Raw genomic sequence first — 27,097 nt, 5'->3', positions numbered from 1 at the left:
CACACACACAGAATTTTATTTATTTTTCTCACTGGCACTGACCTACTCAACTTAAAAATTTCCACCAGAGTCAAAAAATAGTTTTATTTCTGAAGAAAAAAATATTTTAAACACCCATTTAGTATTTATTTATACTGTTCTATTGTTCTCCCATGTCTATAATAGAATGCGTTTTTGTTCACTCATTGCAAAAGCCTTTGCTACACATTCACATAGACCTGTCAGTAATGAATCTTTAGTAAGAAAATAATATAACTTTGGATGAGTTTTAATGTCCTGGATGCTTGTGGCTTCATGTATAAAGTGCAGGTCAGTAAAAATTAAAATGAGGTAATGTGGTGTAACAGGTAATAACCTAGTAAGGGCACAATAAAGGATGCTATTATTTTAGCGTGAATTTAGCTGAAATCCCAAAAGAGCAACATCTGTAGCAATACATTTACTATATTGTTACCAGAAGTTTGGCACTTGTCCCCAAGGTCACATCAGAAGCATGAGGACAGTGGTTTGAGAAGGAAAGGGAGGTTTATTCATTTGCTGGCAAATGAGCAGGCTGACAAACTCCTGTCTTAAAGTACCAACATCCTATCTATAAGCAGAAACAGAGTTTTTAAAGGGGAGGTTTCAGCTTGGGGCTCTTGCTGTTTAACCAAAGTTCATGATGCTGATATATCCCATCTCGACCCATCTCCAGGGAAGACAATCTCATAACCTCTGCCTGGACAATTCCCTTGAGTCATTTCCTGTGGTACAAGAAAAAGGACATTCCCCTGTCCCTCTGGTCACTGGCCTGGCAGGGATGCAGGTTTTAATTCCCCAAAAGAGTGGGGGAGGTTTTAAAGTGACAGCTTGTGAAACACTTTTACCCTTTTTCGGGCCATTCCCTGTGTTACAATATGGCTTTAAAAATTGTTCCCTGTCATCCCCTCATCTACCCAGTGGGAATTAACGCCAGCCTGTTCGGTTGCCCAACAGGCCCACTCACTGTTGGGAATCAACTATGCTCCATCCTCTCACTTAACAGACAGGAAAGCAGAGGGCCAGGAAGTCTATGAAACTTGTCCACAGATACACAACTACTTTGCGGCTGAGCCATATCTACGACCAGGGTTCTTTTTATCAATTCAAGTATCTCTCTCATTCCTATGACCCTTCACATTTACAAGGTACTCCTCAGCTCTAGGACTTTGTTTATTATCCTGTATCACTCAGCTCTTGGAAATGGCTTTTCCCCCACTTCCTGTCCTTAGTAGACTTTTTTGCATTCTCCAACTCGTATTCCAGCAGCTGATTCTGTACTGACCTTTAAATTAAAAAAAAAAATGCATATACACACATACACGTGTGTGTGCGTGCACACATATGTATGAGTATGTGCAAGAAACAGCAGCAGGTCTCCCTGGATAACCCAGGGTAGGCCACACCTTGGTAGGCACAAAGCATGGATGGGGGGTGGTCTTCCCATCTGAGCTGCGTTTGACACTTCAGTGCTAAAGAGCTCAGAAGTGCTTACACTTTGAAAGAGGCCTGGGAACATTTATAGGCTACTCTTTAATAGTCTCATTTTGAGACAGAAGGACCAGCTCTCTTCATGTAGTTTTTGCAGTAAATCCTTCAAAGAATCAAGAGTGAAGACAATTCACTTCTCCTGGAATTTTTTCTTCTTATTTTTCTTTTTGTGAGGTTATTATATTAAGGTATAGGTAGAAGACACTATAAAAGGGGTACAATCCGCATGTGAAGGAGGAAATCAGACAATAAATGCAAAAAAAATCTCTATAAAAATTAAAGATCAGAACTTGGGGGCAGGGTGGAAGGCAACACACTCTTTTCACAGAGCTGTTATGCACAAGCAACTGTCCTCAAAAGCAGGAATGGGAAGACACAGACACTCGGCCGCAGAGCAAAGCTGGGTCTTGGCCTGATAGCTTTTAATGTCTTTAAAACTGGGCTGGGTATCAAGTGCCTTTTCCAGAGTGGGCCAAGGAAGATAAGTCCAGTTTGGTTTTTAAGGCTGCAGTCAGCTCGGTGGCCAGCAGCTCGTGGAGGCACACGCCGTCGTGCGAGTACACCCAGTTCTTCCCAGTCCAATCGTAGCGCTTGGGCCCACTGGAAGACAAAACAAATACACGGTAAGTCCACGAGGACAGCCCTTTGGATCACTGATGCCACCAAAGCTGCCACCAAGAAACGGACGCTAGAGAGGTTCAGTATATATTTGATTTCTTGTCTTTGGGTCTTTCCATTTAAGAATAGTCACACAATTTATCCTCTGGAATGATCCGCAAGACCTGCAAACATGTGACCCTTATGGATGAGTATCCACATATCACATTCTGATCCCTCGCTTTTCCTACCTCACACACGACACCTGCTACGTTATAACACTGTTTTTAAAATTGGTCATTTTTGTGCCACTGAGATGATTTGTGCCTTACCTAATAAACTTTTATTAACCAATAAGATGAAATTCACATAACATGAAATTAACCATTTAAAAATGAACAGTTCTGTGGCATTTAGTATTATTCACAATGTTGTACAACTGCTACCTCTATCTAGTCCCAAAACATCTGTATCACCCCAAAAGGAGACCCAGTAGAGTTGTTCCTCAATATCCACAGGGATAGGCTCCAGTACCCCCACGAATACCAAAATCTGTGGATGCTCAAGCCCCTAATGTAAAATGACATAGTATTTCATATAACCTTTACACATCCTCCTGTATACTTTAAATTATCTCCAGATTACCCATAATACCTAATGGAATGTAAATGCTCTATAAATAGTTCTTATGCTGTTTATTTATATTTTTAATTACTGTATTGTTATTTTTTCCCAAATATTTTTGATCTGTTGTTGGTTGAGTCCACAGATGTGGAACCGTCAGATACAGAGGGCAGATGGTACCCATTAAGCAGTTATTCCCCATTTCCTCCTCTCCCAGCCCTTTAGCAACTACCTACACTATTATTTTAAAAGTATTCTTCTTTTTCTAAAATTTTATTTCAGAATATTAGAGGGGTACAAACGTTTTGGTTACATAAATTGCTTTTGTACCATTTGAGTCAAAGTTGTAAGTGTGCCCATCACCCAGATAGTGTGCATTATACCCGTTAGGTGTGCATTTACCTGTCCTTCCCCCCCCCCCACCTGCTTGGTTTCCAGTGAATGTTATTTCCATATGTGCACATAAGTGTTGACCAATTAATTCCAATTTAATGGCGAGTACATGTGGTGTTTGTTTTTCCATTCTTGTGTAAAGAATATGTTTCTTAATTCTTAATGTGAGGTGAAATTCACATAACATGAAATTAACCATTTAAAAATGAACAGTTCTGTGGCATTTAGTATTATTCATGTTAAATCCATGAAACTGTGAGCCTGATGAGCCAGTTCATCCACCTCAAGCTCATGTAGTGAACGATGCCAATGGCACATGCACATCGCTTTGGGAATGCTGTATTTGTGTGGACAAATTTGTAGCTGGTTCTTGCCATGTCTTGTTATATCAGATGTACAGAACACATACACCAAATTCTAACTCCTCATGGCCTCGTGGCTAGGAGTGGACATAGCATCAGATGACAGTGGCTCATGATGGTGCTCTGTTGGGGTAAGAGCAGAGCACATGGGGAGCCCCTGCAAAGGGGCACCTGAGTCAACCTGGTGCACGCAGGGAGAGCTTTTCCAAAGATGGAGGCTAGGAAGAGCTTGCCAGGGAGGGAAGCTTGGAAGAGAAACATCACCAAGGATTTTTATATTATCAACCAAACGCTGGGGATTGAATATATCCCAATAATGGAGATTAAAAAGAGCAAACCGGCTGGGCGCGGTGGCTCACGCCTGTAATCCTAGCACTCTGGGAGGCCGAGGCTGGTGGATCGCTCGAGGTCAGGAGTTCGAGACCAGCCTGAGCAAGAGTGAGACCCCGTCTCTACTAAAAATAGAAATAAATTATCTGGACAACTAAAAATATATATACAAAAAATTAGCCGGGCATGGTGGCGCATGCCTGTAGTCCCAGCTACTCGGGAGGCTGAGGCAGTAGGATCGCTTAAGCCCAGGAGTCTGAGGTTGCTGTGAGCTAGGCTGATGCCATGGCACTCACTCTAGCCTGGGCAACAGAGCGAGACTCTGTCTCAAAAAAAAAAAAAAGAGCAAACCAAACCATCTGGGCCATATAAAAAGGACTACTAACCCAGACTAAACCCAGAGAACATTCCCTTGGCCTGTACTCAGAGGCTGCTACCAGGCTGCCAGGCAGGGCGTGAGTAACCTCCAGGCCCCTCCACACTGCCCTAGGCTCTGAGCCAGGCACTGAAGCCCGATGTCCCCAGACCTCTCCTTTATTCCATCCCACAACCTCCTCAGGTGGGCAAGGTGGCTAGGAAAGAATGCTTATTCCACAGGACCTGAAAAGTTATCAATTAAAAAAAAAACAATCAGAAATGCAGCCCTATGAAAGATATTTTGGACCAATGTAAAAAGCTGAGAAGGAAGAAACAAAAATTTGTTTTGAGGAACATAGCATCTGCAACAGTAAATGCCTACTTGGCAGATTTTCTTCCTAAATTCCCATATGAATCGCAGATTTAAAAAAAGTACACTTGGAATTCCTAGGAAGTTATTATCACCCAGTAGTATTATATATTCTTCTGAACACAGCTGGGGTAGGATCCTCTTGCTAGTTGGTGTGTCCAAGTATGATATGGACTTTTTCAGTCTCCAGAGAGGGAGAAAATTCTTTTAGTGGAACCATCACAGCTGATATTGGTGCCCTGCCTGGGATTTACAAAGCCACTGATCCCCAAAAGTGACTGCAGGATTTGAGCTGATCCACCCAGTTTCTTGTACCAGTTCCTCTGGGGAAGAATAAGAATGACAGACCTCACGCTTGGCCACGGTTAGGAAGACTATTCCAGGCCAAAGAGGCTAATGGGCCCATGAAGGTTAAAACCCTCCAATTTCCAGTAAACTAACTGGGTCTAAAAAAGCAATGCAATGTGTGAGTTAGGGTCTCACTAGAAAGGACAGCGATTTCTACTGTTGTTTTTTTTGAACTATACCACACTTCCTGGACGAGATTGGGGTGAAGGAGGCAGAACACTTTATTCTGAACAAAGAATTACACATCACACCTTGACAAATGGTATAATATTAACTGCCTACAAATGAGGTCAATGATATGGGGTGGGGTAAGGTTATAATTTTTTTAAATGTAAATACCATTAGGCTTTCAAAGAATTCCAAGCTTGTTATATTCGAGTTTTTCTCAATTCACAGTCAAGGTGTTCTCTTGGGATGTGTGAATGAATGACCCAGGAAGGCTGGTCTGAGAGCTTTTTGTGGGGTTTCTCTTTTACTTTTACAACTACTTCCACAGCAGCCAGTCTGATGAGGGATGGCGGGCATCTCTCCCTGCCTGTTCTCAGGCTTTCAGATGCTGCGCAAGCCACGCTGTGTCTGCCAGACAATCTTTTATTTCTCTAGATTGAAAGCACAGCAATGGAAAAGGCAGGAGGAATTAAATGCCCTGGAGTAGCAACTTAAAATCCCACCTCCACAGGGTATAGGACCCAATTCTACAGAGGGAATTTAATCCTTTAGTTGTGATGCTCAAATCAAACAGAGGTGAAACTTTTACTTGCTTTTTAAGACAAAGTGCCACTTGTTCAGATGCTGCAATAGCAAAAGTAGGGTTTCTAAAGGCAGGGCAATGATTTAATAGAGAAAAGCCAGATTCTGAAAAGTTATAAACGTTTCATTTCAGATCTTGCTCTCATCCCCCTGATTATGGTAGCCAAATTATTCCCAGGGGGAGGTTATATGACCAGGGTAAACTTGCCTATTGAGAATGCGATAGCTTATAAAACACCACGAAAGGTTCACTTACACAGAGACTAGCGTATGAGGGTGACACTTCTGAAATGGCCCACGTCACATTTCAGGTGAGTTTAATGATTACAGATTTTGACTTGGGAACATACCTGGATGGAGAAGATAACCAGATTTGCTTGTTTGGAGTCTGCTTGTTGATCACGTAGGTTCCTAGATCTCCACCCAGTTTAACTGTTAAAACACCACTCTAGGGGAAAAGGTGGAAAAAAGCAGGGAAAAAATAAGACAAAAGTTAGGATTTTGTCATCATCGCTTCGTGTTTTGTTACATCTTAACATCTTAACACTTTCCATTTATATAAGTACACAATTTACACCATAAAGGAATATCCTTAATTTACTATTTACAGATTGGAGATTGTGTAGAAAGAGCCTTGCTTTCAGAATCGGAATAGGATTAATCTATCTCATAGCACTTTTCCCTATTCTCCGTGAGGTCGCAAGGTGAATATGGCAATGAAGCTCCTAGTGCTAAGTGACTTGTCTAAGGTCTTTGAGCTGGCATTTGGGACTGCTGGCTTGTTGCCCTCAACTGCCAACCAGAACATACTAGAGGACGTTAAAAAATGCAGACTCCAACTCTGTTAGAGTACCATGCCAGCCCAAACATCAGATGCTAGTCTATTACAAAAAAAAAAAAAAAAAAGAAAAAAGGAAAGAAAGAAGTGCTCGAACCAGCTGTTTCGCTTGTCTTAGAAGAGCAATAGCTTCAGCTTTGTTGGGAGAAGGCAGAAACTCCAGACTAGGTTTTTTATTTCCAGACCCTTCCCACGCATCTAATAAGCTTCTCAGACGCTTCTCCGACGTTTCATGCTCCTCTAAAGAGCCTTGAATTCTTCAAAAGACTGGTTAGTCCATCTTTGACCAATAAATGCTCATTTAAATTTGAAAACACCCTTTCCACAAAGGAGTCCTTTACTCCCAAGGCCTGCAGTCTCTTTAGCATGGACAGGACATGAAAGGAACAGTGACAGGGCTGAGTTCCCCGTGTTGGAAGTGGCAAGCAGGAAGGAGGCCCGCCATTCCCCATCCTGCGCGTGACTTGCAGGGACACACGGCAGCTTTTCTGTGCATTCTAGAGGCTCCAGCCAATCCAGGGGCCCCGAATGATTCTTACAACACACTTGCAAACACAAAGAGCTATTTAATGCCGGAGGGTAGAAACAGTAACAACATAACTGGTAGGAATGGGAGGGGGAGGGCACTATTGGGTTATTTTTTAATAACATTATTTTCTGATTCACAAAGAAATGTATAGAAATGATTGAGACATTGAGAATACAGATAACATAAGAAAAATGAAAACATTGGTAAAAATAGTAATATTAGTTACTTTGGGACCAGCCTAGGCAACAAAATATTAAAAACTCAGCCAAGCATTGGTAGCATGTGCCTGTAGTCCCAGCTACTCAGGAGGGCTGAGGCAGGACGATCACTTGAGCCCAGGAGTTTGAGGTTGCAGTGAGCTATGATGACATCACTGCACGCCAGCCTGGGTGACAGAGCAAGACTCTGTCCCTTAAAAAAAAAAAAATGAAGTTGGCCAGGCGCGGTGGCTCACACCTGTAATCCTAGCACTCTGGGAGGCCGAGATGGGAGGATCGCTCGAGGTCAGGAGTTCGAGACCAGCCTGAGCAAGAGCGAGACCCTGTCTCTACTAAAAATAGAAAGAAATTATCTGGCCAACTAAAATATATAGAGAAAAAAAAAATTAGCCGGGCATGGTGGCACATGCCTGTAGTCCCTGCTACTCGGGAGGCTGAGGCAGTAGGATTGCTTAAGCCCAGGAGTCTGAGGTTGCTGTGAGCTAGGCTGATGCCACGGCACTCACTCTAGCCTGGACAACAGAGCGAGACTCTGTCTCAGAAAAAAAAAAAGAAAAAAAAAAGAAGTTAATTACTATTAGCTGAGTCCCTACTCTGTGCCAGGCTATGTGTTTGGTACTGTGTATAAATTCTTTCCAAACTGACCATAACTGTTGGAGGTAGGAATCATTATCCCAATTTTACAGACAAGGAAAACAGAGGTTGAGAGTACTAAAGAACACTTAGTAATTGGCAGAGCTAATCTTAAATCCAGGTCTGTTTGGGTCCAAAGACACTGTTCTTTCCATAACACAGAGTGTATTCTCAATCTCATTAACCAGTGATGAAAGATACTCACTCTTAGGTCTCAGATGCCAGGTTTAAAAAAAAAAATTTATTATGGTAAAAACCACATAATATTAAATTTACCATATTAACCATTTTTAAGTGTACAGTTCAGTAATGTTCACTATATTCATATTGCTGTACAACCAGATCTCTAGAACTTTTTCATCTTGTAACACTGGAACTCTGTACCAATCAGACACTAATTCCCCGTCCCCAGCACTTGATAAATACCTTTCTACTTTGTTTCTATGATTTTGACTCATTTCTTTTTTAACTGACAAATAAAAATTATATATTTACAGTGTTGTTTCTAAATATGATTTTGACTACTTTTGACTACTTCCTATGAGTGGAATTATACAGTATTTGTCCTTTTGTGATTTGTCTTCCAGTTTCTAAATACATTTTTTTAAAGGACTGGGATTATACTGTACATGTTTGTTTTAAAAACATTTTTTTTTCTGAAATCCATCTTTATTGTTTTGGTAGGACTACATTTCATGTATTTAAAAACTTCTTAGAACTATACAATTTAGTAGTTTTTAGCATTTCACAAAGTGTGCAAACATCACTGCTATCTAACTCCAGACTATTTCCATTGCCCCCAAAAGAAACCCTGCACCCATCAGTAGTCATCCCCATTCTCCTCATCCCATACGTAGTTTTGTAAATTATTTTTCCATGAGAAAACAGGGCTCACGGAATCAACACAGAATTGCTCTCATTTGACCTATGTGTGGCCCTTAAATGCCCCCATTGTGCATTGCACCCTAGACTGGGGAGGCCACGGTCCAGCGGAAAGGGCAGAGGGCAGATTATAAGGATGCAGATTCCAGGTCCAGTCTCATCACTGACCGGCCACAGGCCTCGGGCCAGTCACATCAACCGCGCCTGTGTCCTCACGACAACTACCGTCCTATCTGTCCTGCCTCACTGAGGGACTCCGTGCGAGGATGGAAGGGCCGACTGATGTGCCCTCAAGGCCGCTTCCTTGCTCCGATCTACCATTACCAGCAGGATGGTGCGTACAACCACTGAAACCAAAATCGACCTTCCGACCGGAAATCTTTTGAGTGACTCCAGGAAACAGGCCACTTCTCCACAAAGGGCATATTAATAAAACAAATGTGAGAGGCCTTCTAGCTCCACCGCTGTCAAACTGTTTATGCCACGTGGCACCTTCTCCACAGTGCACCCTCTCCACAGGACAGGCAGCTCCTCTGCTCCAGGTCCCAGTCGAGGAGCCTGGGGAAGATCACCCTGATGTCCTGCGTGTGTCCCCACGGCCACCGTGGGCACTTCCTCCCTGCATTCAGAGCTGCTAGTGTGTCTGCTTGTCCCTGCTGCCCACTACGGCAAGCACCTTGCCATCAGACTTGTCTCTGCATGCTAGCACCTGCAGGTCAGCACCTCCACACAGCCTGTTCACTAGAATTAGATTTTTTTCCCATGGAGCTGAAAGGTGTTTCCAAAGGAAAGTGGCAAGAGGGAAGAAACTAGTTGCCAGGTTGGTGCAGCAGAAGTTCTTAAAGCTTTCACAACTGACTGCAAGTAGACCGATGAAGAGGGCTTTCTATTTATTATTCTGACTATGCCTTAGGCAATCCGAATCTATTTTGGGAGTGTGGGCACACTTAAGTGGGGGAGGGGGGCAGTCAAGATATTTAGCAGTTGCTGAGACACAGGCACGAAGCAATCAGAGCAGGCGGAGGCCACAGCTGGTGAGGCTTACTGACGCCTGCTAGTCAAGGCCAGCGCTGCACAGGTGGGCGCAAATATAGCAGTTACTGTTGTCACCAGCTCCACCGTAGAAAGAGACACATATGGGACGGCATGTTGAGTAGGGAAACTTCACATACACGCGACTTCCCACATTCCTCAAGTAGATTCTGACTTCCCCTTAGAGAATAAGAATAGAGAGCGTGAAGCACTTTGACCTATGTTGTTTTAATTAATCCTAATGTAAACCTGGGGAAGTGGAGGTTAATGTCACTCACTGCACAGCTGAGGAAGCTGAGGTTCACAGAAGTTAGTTAATGCATGCAAGGACCCCTAGAAGGAAAATTCAAGTCCAGCGTGCCACGCCAGATCCTCTGTGTCCATGTCCAGTAAGATGCGACCTGGGAGCAGAGGTCCTCACCTCAGGACTCAGGGGTGTTTTCACGAGGCTGCAAACAGCTTCCGCATTGAAGCTGAAATTGGACCCCTAGCCGAGTACGGGAGTTTTTCTCCGGAGAGAGTCCACAGCAGTCATCAGATTCTTATAGGGGGTCCTGACCCAAAAAAGGTTAAGAAACTTCTGCTCTAATGCAGTATTATGCTGACAACTTAGTGAATGAAGAACATGTCAACCAGCAAATCCTCATTAAAACATCTAAGAGGCCGGGGCTCTGCCTAGAAGAAAAGGAAGGCAGCTCACAGGTAACTTCAAATAGCGCGTGATTCTAACAGTCTGCAGTCAGATTTTGCTAGGTCAAGTGCAGGAGACTCGGTAGTTGCCTGGTGACAGGCAGGGCTGTCAGCTCTTGTGGGATGTCCCCTCTAACAACCAGTGCCAATAAGGGGTGAGGTCTGGACCTAGACACTGACATCCACCCATTACGCGGACCACTCGATCAGATGTCACAGCAGCTAAGAAGCCACCCAAGTCTCCCACTCGACAGGGAGAAAACAGAACAAATGCTTTCTTGAGCGTATCTGGATTATTGCTTTCATTTGTCTACTTGGCTACTAGCAAGTTGGTAAAAGATCCATGAATGATGAATGGCATCAACGAAAGCATGTTTTGGAAAAGGATGTGGGTCCCATTTCATTTACATGGCAAATCAACATTTATTAAGTCCCTACTATGCATTTGGCAGAGTTCCAGGCACTGGGATCAAAGAATGGACAGTGTCCCTGCTGCCAAGCAGCTCAGTCTAGCCATGGGCCTGATATATAAATAGACAATTATAACACGGTGATTAGCGCCCCGGAGTCATCCTCAGAGTGCTCAGCAAGGGAGGGAGGAAGGGCAGCGTCTGCTTAGAGCATCTCCCAGGGCTTCACACGGGAGGCAACTTCCAACCCTGAGGCCAGGAAAAGACTGCCCTCCAACAAAGCCCAAGTCATGGTATTATAGGTGTTCTATTTTCTATAATGTATTTTCAACTGACTTATCAAATGTGAAATACATAAATTAGTTAGCACCTGAGGACTCTAATCAGGAATTCATACCCCAGGGTAGATAGCATTTCACTGTACTTAATACAAGTCTAAACTATAGAGGCAGCCACTATATACCTTTAGCTTTTTAAATCTACACTGAAGAATTTGCTACTCAGTAAATAATTTGTTAGCAACAATTTTGCTCTGAGGAGTAGAGGATACTCAAGGTATGTGGAATGGCTAGAAAAATATAGGCACTTCTTCCTTTGCAGGAATGGGTTGTAGAATCTGGAAAGCCCATCAGCCTAATGCTCTTCAGAGAGACACTCTAGGGGTAGGATTCGGGAAGGTTCTGTGGCCCACCACTGAGCTGTTTTTATTGTCTGATTTAAACTGATTCAATGATGTAAACTGAATACAGCTGCTAGAATATTGGCACATTTGCTTCTAATGAAACATTCACGCAAAGTATGGTCAGGTTGGGGCTTCACTAATCCTGTAAGAGCAGGTTGCAGGACTGTTTTTGTGGGTTTACATATGTGGGCAGAGTGTAGTCTGAGACTCGGTTTCCCTGTAGTTACCCTCCCTGGTAGGGAGGCGGGGGGACCGGAGGCCTGTAACTTCCCTACCTCTCATCAGCGCATGGATGGTCAAGCTGGCAGGCCAGTTTGTAAGGGTTCCCAAGCAGCTTGGCCCTCCAGGGCTGTCTGTGCAAGCACTTTTAAAGGCCTGCCCCGACACTGCTGCATTTTCCACTGCTGACAGGAACCACTGAATATACCTGGAAGGCATCTGATCCTTCCCAACCCCATTGCTCCTATTTTTTTTTTTAACCAACAATTACTGCGAAGTCCCTCACTGTCCTTACAACCAGGCTTGACTCTTTCTCCTTGACTTTGCTTCCTGCCCTATCATATGGGGTTCCTTCTCTATCCAGTGCTCCCACAGCAATATCCAACACCATTTCTATCATTTTAGGGTGACAGCTGGTTGTCTTCAATCATTCCATGATTTAATCCAAAAGGCACACTTCATGACATTTCCTGGCAGTAATTAATTGCTGTGAAGAGGATTAACAGCTGCAGGGGATTTCTTCCCCACTGGCAAAAAGGAACTACTCCAAGGCCTAAGCAATAATTCCAAATCCAAAGGCGGAGCCCTTGCTCAAGTCTGCCACCTGGTGGCCATCAATAAAGTCCAGCACTTCCCAGACTTCCAGGATTTGGGGCTAATGTTTCATCAAACTCTGAAGTTCTCACACCAGCTGCACATTAGAATCACCCGGGGAGCTTTAAAAATCCCAGTGCCCTGCCCAGGTCACACCCCAGGCCAATTCAACCATAATCTCCAAGAGTGAGACCTAGGGATGCACGTTAGAATCCTGGATGTGAACTTTTCAAACATACGCTTCCCAGGAATGCACCCTGATCTACCTGCTACATCAGAATCTCTCAGGAGTGAGGCCTGAGTCTTTGAATCTGAGTAACTCTTGGAAAGTTATCTTACCCTGCCGAAGAACTAATCAGTCTAGTTTAGTGTTCCCCATGCTTGCTTGTTTGACAAACACATGCCCAGGTCCCTCCCTGATTTACCATCACAGGTATTGAGTGAAGCATGAGAATCTGTATTTTTAACCAAAAAATGAGGCTCAGAAAGGCTGAGTGACTTGCCCAGGGTCACAAGCCTGGTGGAGCTGGGTTGGGTCTTTTGGTGCCAGCCACAAGCCCATGGAATTTGATGTTTCATTCTGCTGGAGAATTCTTCATTTCAGTGCGCTAAAATTCTTAGAGAGGAAACAGAAATTAAAATAAGCCAAGAAGTACCCCAAAGGAGACATCATAGTCCTCAAATGTGTAAGGCTTGTCTGCAAGGTCTTCGAAAAACTCTGCTAACGAGTCCAGTGTTTCCTCTGCTAGTCTCTCATAGGTGGTCTCATCTAGAGAACTGCAGGGGGTGGGGGAAAAAAAACAACGAAAAACATAAGATTATGTTCCATTTTATTAATATCAAATTCACACATTTTTATTTTTCATTTAAATTTTTAAAATTGATGGAAAATATCTAACATGTACAAAGTAAAATTTAAACAGCACAGAAGGGATTACAGAGAGAAGTAAGCCTTTCTTTCAAATAGGCAGCCCCCATCCCCAGAGGCAAAATGATTAACAGTCTTTTCTGTATCCTTTCTGTATATTCTTTTAAATACACAAATGAAGCATTTTGCATTTTTATTTAACATGTCTTAGAAATTGTTCCATATAATGGGGGTATAGCTACATGATAAGTGCGATGCACACTGTCTGGGGAATGGACATGCTTGAAGCTCTGACTCGGGGGGATGGGCGAGACATGGGCAATATATATAACCTGAACTTTTGTACCCCCATAATAAGCTGAAATAAAAAAAATAAAAAAAAGAAATTGTTCCATATTAGTACATATGGATTTTAAAATATTTTATTTATTTAACCAGTCCCCTTCAGCTGGACATTGAGGTTATTTCCATTGCTTTTGTTATTAAAATTTATGTTGCACAAGACACAAAGTGGGAGAAAATATGTGCATTACATATATCTGAAAAAGGACTCATCCAGAATGTATAAAGAACTCCTACAAATCAATAAGAAAAAGAAAACCCAAAAAAGGAATGGGTAAAAACTCTTAAACAGATTTCATAAAAAAAGATATCCAAATAGCCAATGAATACATGAAAAGGTGCTCAACTTTTTATTTTTATTTGGTTTTTGAGACAGGGTCTTACTATGTTGGACTCTTACTATGCTGGACTTGAACTTCCAGGGTCAAGTGACCCTCCTGCCTCAGCCTCCTGAGTAGCTGGGACCACATACAGGCATGTGCCACCATGCCCCACTCAACTTTGTGAATCTTCAGGAAAATGCAAATTAAAAACTCACAATGAGATGCCACCAGAATAGTTAAAATAAAAGAGATAATATCAAGAATTGGCTAAGAAGAGAAGCAACCAGAGCTTGCAGAGAGGTGACTAAATTGGACAATCACTCTGGAAAACTGTTGGGCAGTACCGACTAAAGTTGAACACACTTCCATGCTACGACCCATCAATTCCACTCTCGGGGGGTATAGCCAGCAGAAATGTATACCCAGGTTCACCAAAAGACATGCACTATACTAGAATGTTCATAGTAGAACTATCCTGTAGACCCAAACTGGAAACTTCCCAAGTACCTAAAAGTAATACAATAGATAATAAACTGCAGTATATTCATACAATGGAATATTACACAGCAAAATAGAATTGTCTCTAACTGTAAGAACAATATGGATAAATCTCATAAACAACTGTGATGGAAAGAAACTACAAACATATTTATACTTAATGATATAGTTTATATAAAGTAAAAAAAAATAGGCAAAACTAATCTATGCTATTGGCAATCAGAATGGTAGTTACTCTGAGGGGATGAATGACCAGAGAGGGAGGGTTAAGGACCAGCAGTGAGCAGGCGGCTTGCTTGTAGTGGGCTGGTGACATTCTATTATAATTCTTGAGCTAGATGCTGGTTACATTCATATTTTCAGTTTTAAAAATTTATCAAGCTATATACTTATGATTTGGATACAGATACATTTCCTTAGAGATACTATTTTTCAATTTTAAAAAATTGCTATAAATCTACAGAGACAGAAAGTAGATTAGCAGTTGCCAGGGGTTTGGGGGAGGGAGGAATGGGAAGTGACTGCTAATGGGTACGAGGTGTATTTTTGGAGTAATGAAAATGTTCTGGAATTAGATAGTGGTGATAGCTGCACAACTTTGTGAATATACTAAACCCTCCTGGATCGTATGTTTTAAACTGATGAATTTTATGGCTTATGAATTATAACATAATAAAAATATTTATTGTTATAATAAAAATATAACAATAAAAATATAAATGTCCTTATAAGTGTTTTTGTGCCCCTGTGAGAATATATCTGTAGGTTATAAGATGTATACCAGGCAACTCCATTATCTATGAGTTTCCAAGGGGCCTAAAGTGAGACACCAGTGGCTGCTAGACACACAGACTTGCCATATGGCCCCCTCCGCCACCCAGCCCATCACCCACTTCAGGTTGGTAAGGGGCTGTTCTTTAAAGAGATTGGTTGGCCTGGTAGCATGTATTTTGAGAGTGCGCTGGAGAGAATGGGGCAGAGAGGTTGGTTGATATGCATCCTTAAAGAATTTGGGGAACAAAAAGACACACCTGACTCATGTGTCAAGAGCTTGGCAGGCTGGGCACAGTGGCTCATGCCTGTAATCCCAGCTCTTTGGGAGGCCGAGGTTGGAGGATCAATTGAGGTCAGGAGTTTGAGACTAGCATGAGCAATACAGTGAGACCCTGTCTCTACAAAAAACAAGAAAATATTAGCCAGGCGTGGTGGCCCAAGCCTATAGTTCCAGCTACTTGGGAGGCTGAGCCAGGAGGATTGCTTGAGCCCAGGAATTTGAGATTGCAGTGAAGTATGATGGCACCACTGCACTCTAGCCTGGGAGACAGGATGAGACCCTGTCAAAAAAAAAAAAGAAAAAAAAAAAAGAGGCTGGCAGGTGCTATCTGACTATGGAGAGTTGGGCCACAGCAGAAGTCGGACAAGGCAAGACAAAGATGTGCTTCCCAGAGGGCAGAACTAGACCCTGGGAAGGCAGCCGGGCTTGGGGCATCCTGCAAGTGCCCTATCCAGCCTCACAAGACTGCCTGGAGGGGTGAGGGGACAGCAGCAGAGAGTCAGGGCTGGGGAATGCCAGAGCAGGGGCTGGAAATAGGTGTCACCAAAGCAGAAACCTAAACATGCAGCGTGCTGCGCCCCTTAGAGACTTTGTGGCAGGGGTCTGTGAACAGAGACTGCAGTTTGGGAGGCTTGGAAAGCTTCTCCGGCCTTGTGGGCCATGTGAAGCTCTCTGTAAGGCTGGTACCTGAGATAAACCTGGAAGGCCGACATATGCCTCCTGAGCACATAGCTCTGGGGACAGAATGGTCCTGTGCATGGGTGGCTTCTTGTTGCTATTATCAGATGCAACAAGAGATCAGTGAGCCAGGGAGAACTGGCCCCTGTGCAAGCAGATGGAATGAAATGGAGCATGTTGGGATGAAAGGCTGCACAAAGATGGAAAAGTCAAAGGGAGAGGCTAAGGCTTTGAACAACAAAGGCCTCTCCCAGTAAGTCAAAGCAAGGGACCCAACCCTGTTGCAAAACCCAGGTTGAGGCTATTGCTGGTCCCCAATCTTAAAACAATCTTACTGTTTTATATGACTTCAAGGCACCTGCCCTTTGGTTGAGGGGGCAGGGCATGGGGCATACAGAGACACGAGGCAGCCTGAGATTCCCAGCTGGGCAAGAAATTTAGATGTGGTTCCTGGCACACGGGACTGACCAAAAGTGAATAGATCAGGAGCCTACTTTTTGGGAAAATCCTATTATAAAGAAAAATGAATCTGGCCTAAGATAGCCTACTGGAGCCTTAAAACAGCCTGTGAAACTCCAGATTGTTATCAGCAGGAAGTGGGCTATGAAAGCTGTCGCCCTGAAGGTCACACTTCCCGCTACCTCCCCTGTGGCCAAGGGGAATAAGAGACAAGGAGGGACCTCCCAGAAGGCTGAACCAGGGATTCAGGGAGGGGAGAGGCTGCCCCAGTGCTGGCCAGCAGGACTCCACCCCTGCCATGGCCCAGGGACCTCCTCTGTTCTGAATGGGAGTTACAGCTGCGGTCACCCTAACCCTCTTCATCACTGTGTCAGAGCAGGTCAGAAGCCACTCCCAGACCTGAGAGAAAGGACTGTATGTCACTAGGAAATCTTGGACTTTAAGGTGGATGCAGTGACCACATGGCCTTTGATTGGCTCCCTTGGGGCTGCGGGTAGATGCATCTGAGTGTGGAAGGAGGGTCCATGCAGACATGGGTTGGCAGGGGGTAACTGCAGCAGTGCCTGGCAGCTTTCCATGGGGAATGCACTGCTTCTTCCAGGGCACTCACTAGACTACATTTCCCAGGCTCCCTCGCAGTCAATTAGGGCCATGCAACTAAGTTCTTCCTACTGGACTAGGAGGGAGGGACAAGTGCCACTTCCAGCCCTTCCGTGCTTCCAGACCTTTCTGCCAAATGGGACTGGTATAAGGTGACCCAGCCTCAACAATGCAGAGGGCAGTAAGGCACTGATTGGTGAGGACCAAACTGGAAGTGGAAGGAGCCTGGCTCCCAGATGTATTTCACAGAGGAACACCTGGGCTGCCTAGAGAGGGGGACACAGATATTCTTGGTTTGAGCCATTAATATTTTTGAGTGTATTTGTTACAACAGCATGGCTTACCCTAACCACTAGGATATTGAAGAAAGTAATAACAGAACTCTGGAGACAACCTCAGTGTCCAATAAGAGGGGATGGGTTAAATAAATGATGGTGCATCCACATAATTTAATATTATTTTATTAAAAATAATGTAGTAGACACTTAGTGACATGGAAAGATGCCGAGTGTCGTTGTTCAGGGAGAAAAGGCTCTATATGGAAGAGGAAGGGAGGGAGGAAAAAGGGAGGAAGGGATCCCTGCTGTGGAAGGTGTTTTATCTTACCGTGGGTCACCCAAAGTTCCTGATTTCCTCAAACTCATCAAACAGACACTCTGCCTTTTGACATTCAGAATCTGGTTGAGGCAGTGGAGGTTCAAACTCTAAAAGCCAAAGTTAAGAAGAACATTACCAATTTTATAGTATATTATAATCCATTAATGCATGGTTTATACATCGCCACTTCTATATTCAAGATAACCACGTTAAGTTGTTCAGAAATTTTCTTAGGGATTTTTTTTCACCTTCTTTTTAATGCATTACAGTGAGTTGTCCCAGTCTCTAACCTTGTGCTGGTCCAATAGGGTAGTCATGAGCCACAGGTAGCTATTTAAACTTAAATATATTGAGCTAAAATAAAATGAAGTCCATTCCTCAGCTGCACCAGCCACATTTCAAGTGTCCTGGGGCCACTGGCTAGTGGGACAGACACAGCATTTCCATCACGGCAGGAAGTTCTACTGGGCATCGCTGCTGTGGGCTATTCAGGTTAGCAGGTGCTTAGCAGGAGGCAGGGAAGCTCCTAGAATGTCACTAAGAGAAGCAACAGGAAACAGCAAGAGGCAGAGTCTGCTGAAGTCCAGATGATTGGCTCTGACTGCAGACTGCTGTCTGACAGATCTTATTAGCAATGATCTGCAGGACAGACTGTGACCTGTTGATTTTTTTCAGTCCCTAACTGCTGGGCATCCTGGAGGTGAGGTTCAAGTTGATTAGTGCCTGCTGTGCCGTGCGACCCTGCTGAGCAGCTGGAGAGACAGATAATAACCGGACAAGAGCTGGCTGAGCGCGAGAGAGAAATGGCACAGGCAGAGTGGGGATGGCAGGCGGGGGAGGTGATGGAGAGGAAGCGGGCAGGCAGGGTGGCCTCGAGCAGAGACTCAGCTGGACTTTATCCGGGGAAGGCACCAGGGGGCTTTAAGAGGTTGGTGATAAGATTTTCTTCTCCAAAGGTCACTCTGGTTGCCATGGAGAGGAGGGGAGAGACTGCTAGTTATCGCTCTTGGGCTGGCAGTGCCCTGGGCGAGCTCAGAAAGGAGAAGCAGAGGGCACAGGGCTGGGAAGTGACGGGGAAGGAGCGGATGGGGGCAGAGCACTGACAGTGTGCTTAAAAACGCGTGGCTCTGAAGGGAGAAGGTGGCTGTCAGACCACTGTCACAGCCGGCGCACAGTCCAGAGTGTTCTCTGCTCGGCACTGCCCCCAGCCTTTGCCTAAATGGACTCATTCAGTCCTCCTTACAATCCTGTGCTATTATTGAGGGAAGTACTATTATTGCAGTCATTCTCCACAGTTATGTTCTATAAATTGCCACGGACACTCGATGAGCGAATCATTCCTAGCGGAAATATGGGGTTAGGTTCCTGCAAGCCTCTGGTCACATTTTCACCAACTGATCAATACATAACTTTGTTTTACGTGTATTTCTGCTTAAAGACACCTTATGTGATATGTGTTGTTGATCCACTAACATTGCTCTCAGAACAACAGCACTGTAACTCATGGCTGGGCGAAGCTTACCTAACACAGGTATTTTTTCTGTAAGGCACATCACAGCCTCCTCACGCTTACTTTAGCACTATGCTTGGGGACCATTTCAAACAGCGAAATCACCATGAAAAAGTCTAAAAATGGCTGGGTGCGGTGGCTCACACCTGTAATCCTAGCACTCTGGGAGGCCGAGGCGGGTGGATCGCTCGAGGTCAGGAGTTCGAGACCAGCCTGAGCAAGAGCGAGACCCCGTCTCTACTAAAAATAGAAAGAAATTATCTGGCCAACTAAAATATATATAGAAAAAATTAGCCGGGCATGGTGGCACATGCCTGTAGTCCCAGCTACTCGGGAAGCTGAGGCAGGAGGATCGCTTAAGCCCAGGAGTTTGAGGTTGCTGTGAGCTAGGCTGATGCCACGGCACTCACTCTAGCCCGGGGAACAGAGTGAGACTCTGTCTCAAAAAAAAAAATAAAAAAAAAAAGCCTAAAAATGTGGAAAATGTGGCACTAAACAGACTGTGAAAAGGACACTTGTGTATATACTATGAGAGCAGAAACAAGAAGGCAGAGTAATGCCTTGCTTGACAATTTCTGGGAACATGCACATAGGGGGCTCACATTTTTATTGATAGCTGCTCTGCATAAGCGTGCAAAACGAATGCAAAAGTGCCAGGAGTACCGATTTTGGGGTAACACATTTTAGCAAGCAGGCAAATTCACAAGTATAGAATCTGTGAATAATGAGGATCAACTATAGCTGTATTTTACAGATGAGGAAACCGAGGCACCAAAGGGTGATGTGTCCCAAGTTACAGACACACACACACACAAAGTGGCGGAGCTAGAGTTGAACCTACTACAGTCTGTGCCACAAAGGAAAGAACCACATACCTGGTAATCAGAACAGGAATCAAAACATCAAGGGACGAGTGTGTAAGAATGTCAAGCTCACCCCAAGGGATTCCCCTTCTCTCCAGGATCCTGGTCCCTGGAATCCTAGCCTTCTTAGTCTAGCTGATACCTTCACACAGCTGTTTTTTTGTTTTTTAATTTTGAAGAGCTTTGATGGTTGTTTTTGGTGGGAGCTTTGGTCAAATGCAAGCTACTCATTCACAGCCAGAAGTGTAAGTCTTTACTTAGCTGTTTTTAATCATAAAAAAGAACCACTGCCAAATACTTCTTGCCTTGTATCTTACCCATTTTTTTTTTTTTTTGATAGTTTAACATTCCTTGGGCAACTGCTAAACCTTTGGGAACCTCAGTTTCCTCCTCTGAAGGCAGGATCACCACACCCTTCTTGCAGACTGGTTATGAGAACTCAACAGGAGAACAGGGATACCCCAAACACACAGCCTAAGGGTGTTCAGTAAATTTCTGTTTTGAAATACGTCAACAAAACTATGTCCCAGGAGGTCAGAGGCAAACTTCAGCCCCCACCCAAGGGAGAACCTGCTCTGCTCTGCCCAAGGGAGGCAGACGGAATGCCCGGTGGTGAGGGTCATATGATGAGTGCGCCCCATGAAGCCACCCAGCATACGCCCCCTTCTGATTCCAGGTCACCCAGGAGCCCTTGGACTATCTATTGTAGTGGGCTTGCCTTGCTTTAGATCTGTGTGCTCAGCACAGGGCTGGCTCATGGGATGGATGGAGGAAGCACCAGACAGCTTCTGGGCCTAAACTCTCAGGGTCAGGAACCACATGACCCAATTATGGCCCACCCCCTAGAGAGGCCTGGCCTGAGTGGCCAGCATTCATCCCAAGGTATCCACTGGTCACCCTGGGCCCTGTCAAACCACAGCACTTTCAGAGTGAATCAGAACTTGTCCCCTGCTGGGGAGGATGAACTGGTATAACCACTTTTGGCCCCAAATGAGTTAATTACTGGCTGGCCCTTTTGCCCAGCAATTCCATTCTAAGGAATTCACCAGAAAGGATCTTTTGAAGGCTCATAGCAGCATCAATCATGTTAACAGAACACTGCAATCAACCAAATGTCTCCAAAAGGAGACTGGATAAAGTGTGATATATTCACCCAACAGGACAGTATCCAGCAGTGAAGACGAATAAATGACAACTGCATGCACGAATGCTGATGCTGTTCAAAAAGAATGCTGAACACAAGGGGCAAGTCACAGCAGAATGAATACAGCAGAATGCTTTTCATGTAAACAATTCATGGTTTAGGGAGATATACACAGCGGGTAAAACTCTAAGAACAGGAGGGATGATTAACAGAACCCAGGCGGGAGGGCAATTATGAAGGGGTGAGTGCGGACAAATGAATTCTCTCTTAACCTGGTGCTGGGAATACAGACGACTGTCTATTGTCCTAGCCTCTTCAGGCAGCTATCACACAATCCCAGATGCTGGTGGCTTATAACCAACAGAAATTTATTTCTCACAGTTCAGGAGGCTGGGAAGTCCAATATCAAGGCACTGATAGGTCCGGTGAGGGCCTGTTTCCTCATTCACAGATGGTGCCTTGTGGCTGTGGAAGGGGTGAACAAGCTCCCCTGGGCTATTTTATAAGGGCACTAATCCCAGTCATGAGGGCTCCACTCTCAAGACCTAATCACCCTCCAAAGGTGCCACCTCCTAATACCGTCACTTTGATGATCAGGTTTCAATATGAATTTTGAGAGGACACAAACATTCAGACCAACACATTTATTATTAATCTTTAAGCAATACAGGCCAGGCGCGGTGGCTCACGCCTGTAATCCTAGTACTCTGGGAGGCCGAGGCGGGTGGATCACTCGAGGTCAGGAGTTCGACACCAGCCTGAACTAGAGCGAGACCCCGTCTCTACTAAATATAGAAAGAAATTATCTGGCCAACTAAAATATCTATAGAAAAAATTAGCCGGGCATGGTGGCGCATGCCTGTAGTCCCAGCTACTCGGGAGGCTGAGGCAGTAGGATCGCTTAAGCCCAGGAGTTTGAGGTTGCTGTGAGCTAGGGTGACGCCACGGCACTCACTCTAGCCAGGGCAACAAAGTGACACTCTGTCTCAAAAAAAAAAAAAATCTTTAAGCAATACAGATATTTTATATATCCTTTCATGCATATAAACTCATGTAGATTATCTGTGGAAGATAAATAAAAACAAATTTAAGGTGAATTAGGGCATAACCTGCTTGTCAGGGATAAAGCCAAAAAAAAGGTCATGGGGTCATAGGTGATGGTCTTGTCCTTCTAGGAAAATGGATGGATGTCTAAGAGCCATCCAAGGTATGCAGAAGTGGCTGCAGCAGGAGCTTGTTGTGAACTATAATAAAATCTTAAGCCCCTCAGCCGACTGAATGGACCCCGCCTCTTGGCCAAGGGGACCCCAGAAAACCCTTAAAGCTGAGTTGCCAGCCAGGAGGAGAAGGGAGGTCAGACATGCCCCCTTATGCCCCTTACTCTTTGTAACAATAAGATACTAAATCATTATCAGGCCTAAGGTCATGCAAGACAAAGCTTAAACCATATCTGCAGGCCATCAATTTACTTAACAGATCACTGGAGTTTTATAACAGACATCCTTAACATAAAACATTCCAAGCTTTTAGCTTCATTTCTTTAACCAATTACAAATCAAAGAATCTTTAAACCCACCTATAACCTGTAACTTCCCTGCCCCCACATGTCCTGCCTTTTTGGGCCAAACCAATGTACACCTTCCACATACTGACCTATGATCTTACATGTGATTCCTGTCTCCATGAATGCATAAAACTAAACTGACCCAGCTACCGAGGGCACTTTTTCTCAGAACCTCTTGAAAACGTGCTCCGGACCTCAATCACACACACTCAACTCAGAATAAATCTCTTTAAATTAATTTACAGAGTTTGGGTTTTTTTCATTAACATTATGAAGTCATTTAAGAGGCAGCATGCTGTGGTTTGAATATTTATCCCGTCCAAAAACTCCTGTTGAAACTTAATCCCCAATGTGGCAGAGTTGAAAGGCGGGGCCTTTAAGAGGCTCTGCCCTCATGAATGGATTAATCCATTCCAAAGTTAATGGATTAATGGGTCATCATGGGAGTGGGACTGGGCGCTTTATAAGAAGAGGAAGAGAGCCCGGAGCTGGCACGCCCAGCGCCCTTGCCGTGTGATGCCCTGCGCTACCTCAGGACTCTGCAGAGTCCCCTCCGGTAAGAATACCCTCAGAAGACCCTCACCAGATCTGGCCTCCTTGACCTTGGACTTCCCAGCCTCCAAAACTGTAAGAAATTAATTCCTTTTCTTTATAAATTATCCAGTTTCAGGTGTTCTAAGTACCAGAACATGGACTAAGACACAGTGACATCAGTTATCTCTTTGAAGCTGTCTCTGGCATGAAAAGTGAAACATTAAAGATGCAGCCCCTGTCCCATCCTTCCGTCTAGACCAGAGGTTGCCTCCTGGAACCAGAGTCCCCCCCAGCCTCTGGGAGAGTAAGGCTGAAGAGCTGTGCTCTGTGGCTTCTGGGTTCTGATGAGCAGCCAGCGCTGTGACTGATCAGACGCACTGGAGAGCTGTCTAGTGTGGCAGCCACCAGCCACCTGTGGCTACTGAGCACTGGAAGTGTGGCTAGTGGGATGTAAGAACTTCCTTTTAAACTTTAATTTTAATTAATTAAAAATGATAATAAAGTTCCTGGAGGACTTTTAAGTATGTTTGGAACAACTCAACTGTGTGAATCTTCATTTTCAATAAAATCTAAATACAAATCTAGTATTTCCATGGAAACTTAACATCTGAATTGAGATGTGCTGGAAGTGTGTAAGTATGAAAAAGAATGCAAGATATCTCATTTAATGTTTTAAAAAAATATTGATTACATGTTAGAATGATATTTTGGATGTACAGTGGTAAAATTTATTTCACTTGTTTCTTTGTACTTCTTCAATGTAGCTACTAGAAAATTTAGAATTACGTATACAGCTCCCATTCTATTTCTGTGGGAACACTGCTCTACAAGTAGAATTAGGGGGTAGAGAAAATAAGGATGGAAAAGGGGTCTCTAAGTGAACTCAGATCCTGATGAATTTGAGACCAAGGGGACCTTTGGGATCAACTCAAGGACACAGTCAAGGCTTTAAAATAATTAAACAGAATGGTGGTCCCAGTGGCCACTGCCACCCACCCAACTCCACAAGTACCCAAGATGTGCAAGGGAACTGCACAATAGGCAGGTTAAACAAATGTGATTAATTGAACATGCAAAAAAGAGGCCCAACCTCTTAACAGTCGGCAAACCCAGCGTGAGCTGGTGGTCACCTCCTGGGTGCCAGCACCAAGTTGGGTGTGCTGCTGAGTCAACAGCCCTTAACAGCCAGGAGGTACCAACCAAAAAAGGATTTCTTGTCACTATCCTAAATTAAAAACTCTTGTTGACAATTCATGATGCCCCCACGGGCCAGGGGTGGATGAATGGCACAGAAGGGGCCCAGTAATGACCGTGTGCTTGCTTTCCCACAGGTGAGCTCAGGGTCACCGTGGCCAAACCTGCATTATTATTTTTTCCACAGAAGCTGAGAAATCCATTTTCTAGGCTTCAACTTTTGAGCACTGGCAACCAATCCCAAAGTTTCTTTAAACACGGTGTGGGCCAAATAACACGAGTCAAGGGGAAGTTTAAGCCTAAAGTACAAACTCCAGAGCCGAACACACCATTTGCATGTGACTTCACCTGTTTCCAATACACTCCGAGTACCAGCCTCTCAGAACTGACCCCCTCCCGCCCCCCGCAAACCTCGCCCTCCACCATACCGCCCCCCACCACTCCGCCTTTGCCCTGCTGCACTTTCCTGGCGTGCCTGCACCAATCTCTCTCGACATCTTTAAGATGCTAATTAAATACCACGTCCCTCCCCCTGCGAAGTCCAGCCCAGCCCCACAGCCATTGTTTGGGCTTCCTCCTTTTAGGTCCTGGAGTAACTGGGTCAGATATTTCTCTGCATCCCCAAGGAAAGAAAGGGGGCCTAATCTGAAGTGCAGAAGACTTTATATATGCTAATCCAATTTAATCCTCACAACCAGGCCCGGAAAAATGGGTGTGACCCTTTAATCTCCTCTTCACAGAAAAGCCCCGCCTCAGAGAGGTTGGGGGCTCACTCGAGGTCACCAAGGCGTTATTTGCCACAAAGATCGGGTCATTTTCTAAAAGCCGGAGGTGCCCTTGCTGCTCTAGCTACTCCGCAGCCCGGACAGTCTCACTTCACTGCATGAGAGCAGTTCGTCCACAAAAACCCAGGCTTGGAAATATTGTGTGTTCACACACACATAACATGCATGTGTTGCATATACACACACTATATGAACACACACAACGCAACATAGGTGTAGTCTACAATAGTACACAACGTATATTAATAACTTAAGTTCTTGCAAAGTGGCAAGCATGGAGCCAGCCACAGATCCCTCGGAAGTGACCCCGTCCCGCTGCCCTGCCGTCCCCCCGCAGTCGTACTGCAGGGTAAAATGTCCCTTTTCACCAGGAAGCAGCAGCCAGCGCAGACGCAACCAGAACTGGAGGAAGGGGGCCCCCGGGTCGCGCGCTCAGGCCAGCGCCGCCAGGCCCGGCAGCACAGCGCGTCCGCAGCCCGCCCCCCGCGTCCCGCGCGTCCCGCGCGTCCCGCCCGCAGCGTCCCCGGCGTGCGCGGCGCCCCCCCGGCCGGCGTGCTGCGCGCGGCCCGGCGCGGTACTCACGGGGTGGCGGGGCGCGCTGGCGGCGGCCGTGCCGGCGCGCAGGCCCCGGCGGCTGCAGATCCGGGCGAACTCCGCGGGCCCCGGGGCCGGGGTGAAGGCCTGGGCCGGGCTCGGGAGCGCCGACCGGGGCGGGAGACCGGCGGCCGCGCGGCGCCAGAGCGTCCACATGCTGCTCCCGGTCTGCGGCCCGCTCCGCCTTCCAGCGCAGGGACGCGACGGCGACACCTGGTGGCCTTAGGTCGCAGGCACCCCGTCTCGGCTCCTCCGCTCTTCTATGGGGAAACAGCGGGAGGTTAGATAGACCTCGGGAAGAACTTCCCAGCATCGCGCTATCCATGCATATAACAGAAACGGAGAGCCTGCTTTGTGCAAAGCTCGGAGTGTAACCAAGGCTCCTCACCTCAGGGACACTTCAGCCTGGTCGCCCGCCGCTTCACAAATGCCATGCAGGAGGGATTTGGGAGCCGCTGTCTTGCTGGAAAGTGGGTGTGTGCAGGCGCCGAAGCCGCTCGGCCGCCAGTATTGGTTACTGCGTCAGGCCTCTGCGGCCGGGAGAGTCTGCCTTGTTTAAATCCAGACTCTCCCTACTTCCCAGCTGTGTGACCAGTGGATAAGTTAATTAACCTCTTCGTGCCTCGTCTATAAAATGGGGTTTATAAAAGTTTCTACTTCATAGGACTGTTGAAGGATAAAATGAGTTAATCCCTGTAAAGTGTTTTGAATGGGGCCCGGTTCCTGTTAAGTTCACAATAAATGTTAGTAATAGATTTTAGAGAAAATTTTACTTAGGTTATATATTATTGCAAAGGAATAAAGATTGGGAAAGTTTTCTCCTCATTTTACATATGCTTTAGAAAATGTCAGAAGAGGCCGGGCACGGTGGCTCACGCCTGTAATCCTAGCACTCTGGGAGGCCAAGGCCAGAGGATCGCTCAAGGTCAGGAGCTCTTGCCTGAATGTGCAAGAGCTTGCCGCATCTCCACTAAAAATAGAAAGAAATTAGCGGGCCAACTAAAAAAAAAAATATGTATATATATATAAAAATTAGCTGGGCATGGTGGCACATGCCTGTAGTCCTAGCTGCTTGGGAGGCTGAGGCAGGAGGATGTCTTGAGCCCAGGAGTATGAGGTTGCT

At 45.2% G+C, this 27,097-nt stretch overlaps 1 protein-coding gene across 1 annotated transcript; it reads right to left on the bottom strand.

Moving 5' to 3' along the window:
- On the bottom strand, nt 1–26,135 carry FXN (frataxin). Its single transcript, XM_045562403.1, has 5 exons — nt 25,963–26,135; nt 17,796–17,893; nt 13,024–13,144; nt 5,991–6,088; nt 1–2,109 (listed from the first exon to the last, which is right to left on the bottom strand). Exons 1-5 carry the CDS (start codon nt 26,128–26,130, stop codon nt 1,959–1,961), a joined length of 636 nt encoding a protein of 211 aa, XP_045418359.1. The 5' UTR covers nt 26,131–26,135; the 3' UTR covers nt 1–1,958.
- Between the last annotated feature and the right edge of the window lie 962 nt (nt 26,136–27,097).

The sequence above is a fragment of the Lemur catta genome, chromosome 10 (genome assembly GCF_020740605.2).
Source record: "Lemur catta isolate mLemCat1 chromosome 10, mLemCat1.pri, whole genome shotgun sequence".
Taxonomy (NCBI): domain Eukaryota; kingdom Metazoa; phylum Chordata; class Mammalia; order Primates; family Lemuridae; genus Lemur; species Lemur catta.
Note: the sequence above shows the minus strand (reverse complement) of the source record. Positions and strands in the feature narration are given on the sequence as shown.

Coding starts and splice junctions, on each gene's coding strand:
- FXN (XM_045562403.1), bottom strand. CDS start 26,130: ATGTGGACGCTCTGGCGCCGCGCGGCCGCCGGTCTCCCGCCCCGGTCG. Junction 17,894..25,962: donor CCAGCGCGCCCCGCCACCCC/GTGAGTACCGCG, acceptor TTTGGCTTTTAG/AGTTTGAACCTCCACTGCCT. Junction 2,110..5,990: donor TGGTTATCTTCTCCATCCAG/GTATGTTCCCAA, acceptor TTTGTCTTCCAG/TGGGCCCAAGCGCTACGATT.